This window comes from Diuraphis noxia, unplaced genomic scaffold (assembly GCF_037042655.1).
Source record: "Diuraphis noxia isolate RWA-SAM2 unplaced genomic scaffold, SU_Dnox_SAM2 contig0002, whole genome shotgun sequence".
Taxonomy (NCBI): Eukaryota; Metazoa; Arthropoda; class Insecta; order Hemiptera; family Aphididae; genus Diuraphis; species Diuraphis noxia.
Genome location: NW_028301712.1, coordinates 46,091,013 through 46,102,191, shown reverse-complemented (window position 1 = coordinate 46,102,191; position 11,179 = coordinate 46,091,013). Strand labels below are relative to the sequence as shown.

The window sequence follows — 11,179 nt, the reverse complement described above, 5'->3', positions numbered from 1 at the left end:
TTATAATAATTTCCATAATGCTGAATATTTGTCGTCAATTTTTTTGTCACGTTTGCGACTTGCATTGTCATCAGCAGCATGTCCACCTTTGGCTAACCATGACCGTACATATTTTTCAGGACGAAATTCAGTGAGTGGAGGGCCAACACAATTAATAAATAAAAGTGCAGAGACTGTACTAATACTTAATGAAGATCTGAGAGGTGTTATAATTTCATTCATTGAGCTAAAATTTCGCTCGCACTCACTTGTAGATATCGGAATAGTCGCTACGGTTTTAAAAAGTATTTGTAAGTCGTCTGGAACACCTTCTTTTCCTCCTTCCAATTTGAATATTTGAAAACCCCGAACAATATCATTTTCTTTATTTAATTGAAAGTGGCGACATAAGTGACGTATTTTATCATCTCCAAATGTAATATTTTCGATTTCATCATTATCGGAAGTAGGCCATTTTTTTGGATCTAGTACGCTAAGACTATCGATTAAATTTGTATAATTATATATGTTATCCTGTTGATCTTTTTCATGTTGACTTACATGTGATGAATTAGTTGTTATCATCCGATTTCTTAAATTATTTGCTAAACCTCTGTATAGTTGACTCGTATTAATTTGTTTTACCTTTCCATTATGAATAGGAACATTTTTATAAATATTTAATTCAATCGCTTTTAAAGCGCCGGCTAATTTATGTCCGGGCTCACTTACCATCGAATCAAATACTCTAATTGTTGTTCTAATAGATTTATCGGCATCTACAAGAGTGATATTACGCCTTTGCAAATACTCCGATAAGTCTCCTAGTTCATCTAAAGCGTCTGCCATTGCATTAAGATTACTAACAAATTCGACGCTGGAGATCATTAATTATAACCCGTTATACTTGCTTCTTTCTTTCGAATCTCTTGTTACATCTGTTGAAGCAGATTTAAAATGTTCATAAAGAGCCGAATAATTATTTAAGACAGCATTTATAGTTCGTTTACTAGACGCAACCCAGCGAACAGACAAAATTCTTCCTATTTGTAAAATTTGTTTTTCTAAAGAACTTGCTACTAGTCTTAACTCATTTTGATTTTTTGGCGATTGATGATATAAAGAATACAATTTGTCCATAAATATTTTAAAATGATTTATTCCATCAACTTCATTTACAACATCATTAACGGCAAGCTCTAAACGGTGGTTCGAGCAATGCCAAATAATTAAATTTGGAAACATTTTTTTAAGTCGAGTTGCTACTCCCGAATTTTTCCCAATCATTACGGAAGCTCCATCGCACGCAAAACAAACAAGACATTCTTTTAAAAATTGTTGATCAAATCCATATGTATTCAAACATTCAAGTAACGCAATAGTAATTTGTTCGGCAGAAGTGCTACATAGTTCAATTAAATCGAGATTAAATGTATATGGTTCACCGGGAAATGTTTCAAAAAATGTTCGCAAAACGACCACTAATGTAGTTTTTCTACTAAGAGTCGTTGACTCGTCTACCAAAATTGATATTTTTTTTTTGTCTAAAATTATATCTTTACAAATAATCGTTTTCATTTCAGTAGCCAGATGGATCGCAATTTTCGCACAGGTCTTATCTGAGTGTAATATGTTCCCCATACTAATCCCGTTTAATACTTGTAAATCAACAAATGGTCTTTGACTTTTAATTATTTTGTAAACCGTTCTAAAGATTTTTTCAGTCGTTAAATATTTTGCCCGTTGTAACTCACTAATACCTTTTTCTATCTGTTTTTTTCAGATTGCTGTAAAATGTTTGTTACTTTAATATGGGCCTCCGAATTTTTATGTTCATGTATTTTCTTTCGTAAACTAGACATTTGGGAATCTTTTGTTTGTCCATTCGATTCTATTGAACACTCTTGCCAAGGTTTTGAAATACGTAAATTTTTTTCACCAAATAATCCTAATTGAGTTATTTTTTTGCACACACTACAACCTAACTTTTTATTTTGTACAATTAACCAATTATATGATAATTTAAACCCGTCGTACTGACTTTTATTCCAGCAAGTTGGGATATGTACATCACAGTCGGAACTTTCAACATTTTCGACGACCGTTTCAGGATGTTCTAATGCTACTTTTTTATTTGGATTTTCTGTTTCCAATGAATCGTTCGGACGTTTGTTGACCCAATTTAATAAAAACGAACTCATAATTTATAATAATTATAATACTTAAAAGTAAAATGCACCTCACACATATACTGATGCAGTAACTGACCGCACTCGAAGCAAAACACCGACTAAATATATTGTGACATTGTCACTTGTCAAGTATTATCAAACTACAATCAAAATATAATTAGGTAGCTATACACAATGTACATATGTATAACGATTACAGATAGTCGGTAGATAGAGTTTGTTACAATTTGTGACAGAATACGTTATCGATAGTAAATTGGGTATTTTTACGTTTTATTGCCTTTTATTGCGATCTCGACTTTAATTGTATAGCGTAGCCTGTGGGAACTTTTCGGTCATTAAATCGTTTACGTTTTTATTTCGAATAATTGCGATAATACGATAAAACGATTATACACGCGTGATGTCAGGTGAAGCCTCATGGAGTTACAAATTAAATTTCTCTCTATATTAATTATTAAGTATATTACCTATATTAATTTTATATTTTGTCGAAAGGAAATTTTATAATTTTAATCCTCGAAATTGTGATACTGTGAATTATTACGAAACGGAACTCTTAAATTTTAATTTTAACCAACGGGAACGGACGCAAAGTTCATTTTACGAACCGGAACGCCGTTCCGGTGCGTTCCGGTCCATTTCGAGCACTGCCCGGGTGATGTAGATGGGTATATTATTACTGAGCGCGCAACGCATAAAATACGTATATGCACAAACGACGACGACACATCCAGATCGTAGAATAATAATATATTTTAACAATTAAAGAGGTACCTATAAATAGTGTCGTACACAGTGGCGTAGCCAGAAATCTCTCAAGGGAGGAGCCCACCAGATATAACACCAAAATCATACGTTTTAGTATATTATAGGTATTTTATATTTAATTAAGATTAAGACAATTAAAGTACTTATATTAAAGCATGTACAATTTAAGTAATGTCTATTATTTTGACCAGTCTTGAAGTTGCATTCTCCTGGCGGAGATTTTTATGAAATCTTGTGCTATTTCCTCCACAGTTACATTTTCTTCCTTATTAATGTTTTCATATCAAATCATTATTTAATCATACATTATAAAGTATTAAAGTATAATACAAGTGCCGATTACTGAGTAGTATTGTGTTATACTATTATAATATGTACTACACGGGCCAAGGGGGGGGCCTGGGCCCCTATGGGCCCCTCCCTAAATACGCCACTGGTAGTACATCTAGGCATACTACAGTATTAGTAGTATTACAATTTACAACCCGACGTTTTATGTTTTGCAAGATTAAAAATTGTTTTCAATGTTACTTGATAAACGTTTAGTTACATCATAACATTTAAACTCTACCCATCCACGGTGAAAAGCTGAAAGTCCGTCGTTAAGTTCTGGGGTTTGGATTGACTTGGACGAATTGAATAACGAGTAAATTATAAAATAAATTAATATTACGATGACGTCTGCTGTGAACCAACCACGATTAAAGCAATGCCATAATTTATCTAACATTAAATAGTTTTATAAAGCAGGGAAAACCGAGAAGGAAGCCAAGTTTTTTAATGTATCTTGCCAACGAATAGAATGTATTGGATAACCTGAATTCAATAATTTATTATTTTATCTCTACCTAAAACGATTTTTAAAGAAGATAGTGTCAACCTTTATTTCTAAGTATGTGTAGTTATCCCAAGCGCGGATTCAGGGGGGGCTATGAGTGCTCGGGCACCCCCTGTCATCTAGCCACCAACAAAATAAATTTATATTATAAATTATATAATTTGTTATTTTTCAAAATAAAAATAATAATAATAATAATATCAGTGCTTTCGTTATCGCAGTCACATACGACAATAATAACTATTGTTAATTGTTTTCGAAGTATACTCGCATGACGGCGGAAAGCACCGATAACAATTATTATGAAAAAAAAGTTAGCACTAATAAATCAAATAGAAAATGGTAATATTTAAATAAATAATAAGGTGTAACAATTTTTTTTTTTTTTTTTGAGCACCCCCTGTTAAATTTTTCTGGATTCGCGCCTGAGTTTCCAATAGTTGATAGGTAATACATTAATAAGCATTAAGTCAATTAATTTTCAACCAATATATAGGTATAATAGGTACCTAATATAGTAGCTATGGTATAAAGACTATAAAGTATACTGAGTTTACTTCTACCAAAAAAATGGTATCTAAATATTATACTATATTATAATTTATTTTTATCATAAAATATTATTGTAATTCACTTATACCTAACTCAGTAGTGACGAGTAACCAGGGCCGGATTAAGCCATCCGTAGGCCCTAGGCACTGAAAAAATTGAATTCTATAATATAGGCACTTTTGAATACTATTTTTTCTCTTGTAAACAATTTGATTATACCTACATTAAGATATCTAATGTTTGGGAGAGGTAGTGTTGAATCTCAGTATTTTAAGCCTTTAAAAAAAAAAATTATTTACAACATGACAATCAAATATTAACTTTTATAATTTTATTATAAAATAATAATAAAAAAAAATATTGCAGAAAAATAGTAGTCACTCATTTCATTTTCGTAGGCCCCTAAAATGTTCGTAGGCCCTAGGCACAGTGCCTATAGTGCCTATGCCCTAATACGGCCCTACGAGTAACGTACCTATTGTATAATATATTTAACGCCTTTCAATGAAATAGTGAAGGTACCTACATGTTTGTTAAGTGCATTTTACAATAGTGACTTTTCGCAATGAATAAATAATTTTATAATTTTTCATTCTATCATACTACACATTCATATTTTAATTTAACCTTTTTAAAACTATTCATTTTATAATATAACCCTTTTTAAAAAATATCCAAAATAAATTGTAAACTGGAACGAAAACACAATTGAATAAAAACTATAATTAAGTTTAAATATGTATATATTTTGAAAATTGCTTTAGTGTACTCTTAAACGTCTTAAACTATCAATAAACAAATATATTACGAGGAAGCTTGTATTACATTTAAAATATTTTTTTTACATGCAGAACACATATTTTTACTTATCGGAATTAAAGATGAGAAATTTTAAATATTATTAAATAGTTTAAAATCAAAAATATAAAACATACTTAGGTACACTATACAATTAAAAACCAAAAATTAGGTATTATCCAATTATATTTTAAAATTCGTAAAAAAAGTCTTATGGAAATATTTATGTGTTTCTAATATTTCAATACAATTTTAGTCAATAATCAAATAAAAAATAATTAAAACACTACTATACCTAGGTATATTGCTGTGTTTTAAATTGAAAGTAATAAATTATTTTGGTGATTGATATAATATCAAAAACCATTATTTCATAGAGCAAATCGTAAACATTGATCTCCTTGATATAAAAATTGAATTCTGATATAATATAACTTTGGATTTATCTGATTGATATAATATAATACATGGCAATTGTCAATAGAAGATGCAGTCAATTAAAGATTCTAAAATTTCAATAGCAAAGCAGATATGAACTAAAAATATACTGCATTCTGTATGATTTTATTTTCACAAATCATAATATTTCTTGACTTCAAGTCAGTATTTATGCGTTCTCACTTCAACGTCGGATTTCACAGACGTCGGGGATTCAATCAAAAGCTCGAAAGAGTCGATGTTTGAGGTAAATTTGTTTTCATGTTCTTTTGGGGCTTAAATTTATTTTTTACAATTTACATAATTATATTTAATGTCACAAAAAAAAAAAAAAAATGCTATCCATGTATCGTTGACGCATATTATTTTATTTCTGAGCTCGAAATAAATAAAATACGAGAGATCGAATAATTTAAAATATGTGGTAGTCGTTTAGAAGAATTATAATTTATTAATTATAACCTAGGTATATGTGTTGAAATAAACATTTTAGTTTAATTAATAGGACTACTAGTAAGGTATAACTGATAACCCATAATTTATAACTGGATTGTTCAAATCCAACGTTATAACTTATAAGTAAGTACCTATATTAAGATATATTTATTTATTCGCAAACAAACAATTTTAATAGGTTATTGAATACAAATAGATGACCGTCTAATCACCTTCTATAACTTAAGCTTGTACCTATTGAAGGTGATGTGTTCCTTGTTCCTTGAGTAGTATAATATCTTTAGTTACAATAAACATTAAATAAAATATACTTAGGTGCTATAAATAGTCTAAAATCAAACAGAACAGAACAGATAAAAGAAAATTTTAATTACAATATATTAAATGAGGGAAATATATATATACATAAATAAGATTATATTAGTATTCATAATAAAATAAATATAACAGCTTTTGATAAGTTTATAAGATATGATATAATTATATAATTTGGATATTTGAAATTAGAATAGTTTAGATATGGTATACTTAAAATTATAATAATATATTTCTAGCTATCTAATAGAGTCTATTAAATAGACTACTATAACGTTTATTAAAACTATAACTAACTATCTATAACTTAAATTAATAACTATCTTTTAAACTTTAGTAAAGAATGATAATTTTTTTTGATTTAATTTATAATTATATTTTTATTTATGGAATTAGATACCTTCAAACTCATTAGTTAGTTGCTATATTTTTGGGGGGTTATATTTATAATTTTTTAAATGGTTTTAGTACCTATGTATGTTTTTTATTGCTTTATTTATTAAAATAGTAAGTACATTTTTATATTTTCTGCATTTATTTTTAAATTAATATTGAATCGATTTAATAATAATTTTTTGGATATTTTATGTTTATTGTTAATTGATATCACTAATCCTTTGGTTATCCAAGTTATTATTTGAAGAATTTTGTATTATTTCATCTATTTTGTACAGGAAGCAATTCACACTATCATCACAGTACCTACTTTATATTTATATTTTATATAATTTAGAATATTCAGATTATTTATATATTTTATAATACATTTATCTAATATCATGATTTAAGAATATATGTTATTGCAATACTACGATACTTACTTATCCTGTTATAACTTGGTAATTATTTAGATATAGGTAATATAATTTTCGCTACCCCTGATCCATTTATTATTAATATCTAAATTAAAGATAGGCATCATCCACTGATTTAAGTTTCAGTAATTCAGTATAGTTGTTAACCTTCTGTTTTCCTAATAAATACGCCATCTGAATTTTCCCAGACATATTTTCAATTATATGCCTTGTTAAACTGTTTAGCTAGCCAAAATAAATTTCTTTAGGTACCTATATGTCTTATTATGATTTATGCTATGAAGACAGTTTTTTTCCGAGAAAGATGAAGTGTATATGATTAGATTTCAATGGTTTTTTGTTTTTAAAATGTGTTTATATTTCTGATATAAATGCTTCTTCGCTTGAATTACACTATTGAAAATAACAATGATTTTAGACTCAAAATTACTTTTGGATTTTAAACGAGAGGCAGATATGATATCGGATTTTCGATTTCAGAATGTCTGAAGTAAATTTGATTATCTCAATTATATATTCGTTTTTAGTAATGGGGATACCAGTTATTGAAATATCGTTCATTAGTTGTTGCTGCTCAGAAACATGTTGTTCACCTAATACCATAAGGACCTATACCTTGAACACCTAAAAAAATGTATTATTTATTTTCTAAAATACGATATTACAAAAATTAACATACAATTAATTGGTATAAAATTTAGATATTATTGAAATAAAATAAATACAACAACTAATAAGCAAAAGTAATTAATACTCATATCATAACCTATTATTAAAATAAAAATGAGCACCCGAGCTCTGGTATGTAATAACACTAATAACTGACTCTTCATGACCAGTAAACAAATTTTATATTCGTATATCTAAAAAAACTAATAGATTCTTGAATAAAATGTTCAAAACACAAATTAACACATAATAATAATTAGGTAGGTAGGGTCAAAATTAAATATTAAATGGTTATTTTAGATATTTATTATCTGTAATGACTAAAAACTCATAGGTCATAAAATATTGTTGAACTTTACTGAGTGCGTATAATTTCAGAAATGGTATTCGCCAGTGAAAATTTGTCAATTAAGAATAAAATATCATATTCAGCAGTGTGAAATGTGTGTGTCATCAATACAGTATTTTGAAGATTATGATTCGGACATGGGGTAAGTAGATATTTTTCTATTTTTTAGTAGGTAACCTTTTATATTGTTAATTGATCTGAGGATACATATTTTAAAATTAATCGTATTGAAACCACTGGTATAACACTATTCCAAAAATAAATAAAGTCATGATAAAAATTAGAAAATTGGTGAGGTATAATATATTTTTAAGTTTTTTTTTTAAAATTATTTCTTCAATGATATTTAAATATTTTCTCCGATTATCAGGTACGATGACTTGTAGGTACTTTAGTGACTGGGAGTGTGAGATTGAGAGAGTTGTGAGAGTGGGAGGATAGAAATGAATAAGGATGGAGGGGGTATGGAAGATAGAAATGGATAGGGATGGAGAGGGATAGGGAGAATGAGTGATAGAGAAGGAGTGGGATAGTGGGAATGAGTGATAGGAAGATAAAGGATTAGGGAGATAGATAGATAGTTAGAGTAAGGATGATGGAGAGGCTGGAGAGATAAATGGGGTAAAGAGTTGTAGTGTGTGAGAGAGGAGATTAGAGAGGATTTGGGAGACTGAAAGGGGGTGAGAGATAGTTAGGGTGTAAGAATGAAGGTAGAGATAGTTTGTGAGTGAAGGGCGTAGAGGGATGAGGAGCGAGATAGATGGATAGGTGTTGGGTGGCGGAGACGTTTAGGTTTGGTTAGGTGGGTGAAGGGGGAATAGTCAGGTAAGTTAGTTATGTCAACAATGCCGAATACGTAGGAAAGGATCTTTAATTGCAAAGGTAACAGACTCTTTGGCAGAAACCACCAAGTCAATAGGTTTACAACTTTCGACTTATTGGATAGAATAAAAAGAGAAGGTTGGTTAGGCCGATTAAGAGGATGTCGGTGTATCTTTTCTTTCTCTAACCCACATATATTATACCAAAATTTTCGTTTACAATAATGATAAACGTAAAATTTAGTATATTGTGCGTCGGTCAGAGGGAGAAAAGAGAAATGCACTGACATCTTCTTAAGTGTTATCAAGTTGAATTGGCTATTGATTGTTTACTGTTTGTATTATAAGAGTTTGTAGGAATGCACTGTTACAACACAAAATGTAGCCAATGCGAGCGCTATCTCCACACTCTATATAATAATGTCGCCAGTATGCCCAAAATTACAAATCGTATTTTATTAGTTTTGGTAGAAGCTATTTTATGTTTAAAAATGACTTATAAGACGTCTAGAACATAACGAATATTACAAACCTGATATCAAAAAAACTACAAAAATAATATATACAATATACTCAACATTATTGTACAAAAGTATATCTTCATAATAAAATTTTTTAAATTATGAATCTAAATTTACCATTTTTCATTAATAAAAAAGTTGACAGGGTAAAAATGCTTACTTTAACTCTAGTAAAAGACCAACTAAAAAGTATTATTGGTAATTACTCATTATATATTTTGTTAACATATTCGATTAATCAAATTAATATTTTATTCAAATCTTTAAAATAACATAAATTTTATTTATATTTACAATGTTATCAAATATATTACAGCTTTTTATATTAAAAAAAAAAAGAAAACTAAATTATTATACTTTTATATTTCGAAAAAAAAAATTCAAATCCTTTAAATAATTTAAAATAAATACATTTTTTTAAAAAAAATATTAAAAATAAACTACTTATTTTGATTAATACAAAATGTATTCTTTTATGAAATATATAAATTTGGTAAAAGCTTTATTACAACTTTATTATACTTAACACTATTGGAAAATTAGGTAATTATATTAGGGAATGATGGCGAATTATATTCACTAAACATAAAATAATTTATCACTTAAATAGTATTTGTATACTTTTATTAAAGTACTTTACAAGACTGGACAAAAATTATAATTAAAATAATAAACTTGAATATGTATGTATGAATATACAAGGGTAATTTTTTTGCAATAAACTCATGTATAAATTGTTTATGGAATGTGCAATATTAATAATTACTTAAAAATTAATAATAATTTTGGGTACTAACGTTAAGTCCCGCCCTCCACGCCACACCAGATTACGCCTATGTAGGTGTTAAGAAATTAGAAGAAATTTAAAAGACCAATTATATTACACTTATTCAAATTTATAATAATGGAAAGAAATGAGATCTAGTCATAGGTAATTATTTTTTCATATAATATATAGAGTCTAAATTTCAGAAATTTAGCTTTTTGACAATTATTGGCAATTATAATACGCTTCTAGTAGGATTGGGAAGGAGTATTATACTAAGCAAATTAACTTGCTAAAATATATGAAATACAAAAATTGGTTTTAAAGATAAATGGTTTTAGACATTTTTTAAAAAAATTATATGAAGTTGTCGCGTAATTTTATTTGTTATTTAATATTTTAAGTGACAGGCATGTTGTAATTATTATCTATTTATCTTATATCATAAACTATATTACGTTTTCTATATGAATTAAAATGTATTTTGAGGACTTATGGGGGACCGAAATCACATGTTCGAGATTATGCATGGACCGGAGTCGCTAGCTCCCGGATGGGTGACCACCTGGGTTCTTAGTGATGATTCCTCGTCCTATTTACATGCGTTTCAAGCAGTGAACCCAGGCTAATAACCATGCAGTTAACCGCCTTGAGAAAAATGTATATTCCTTTGGCCTGGTATATAGACACTGCAATAGTGGATATTCTTGTACCAATATACCTAGAATAAAATAAATGGGTACACAAATTGTGCATTTTGCGGCGCGGTGTGATGGTGCCGTGTTGGCTGTTATCTTTAAACTGAGTCAAGCATCGTCCGGCGTCGCTAGCTCCCGGATGGGTGACCACCTGGGTTTTTAGTGACAAATCCTTGACAAATATGCTGAAGTGTTTCTAAA

The 11,179-nt window shown here is 28.7% G+C and overlaps 1 protein-coding gene across 1 annotated transcript; it reads right to left on the bottom strand.

The window, feature by feature from the left end:
- LOC149058537 (E3 SUMO-protein ligase KIAA1586-like) lies at positions 1-867 on the bottom strand. The gene has a single exon (XM_089218394.1). The coding sequence runs from the start codon at positions 865-867 to the stop codon at positions 1-3; it is 867 nt and encodes a 288-aa protein (XP_089074520.1).
- Between the last annotated feature and the right edge of the window lie 10,312 nt (positions 868-11,179).

Excerpts from the sequence above, each read along its gene's own strand:
- LOC149058537 (XM_089218394.1), bottom strand. The coding sequence starts at position 867 with ATGATCTCCAGCGTCGAATTTGTTAGTAATCTTAATGCAATGGCAGAC.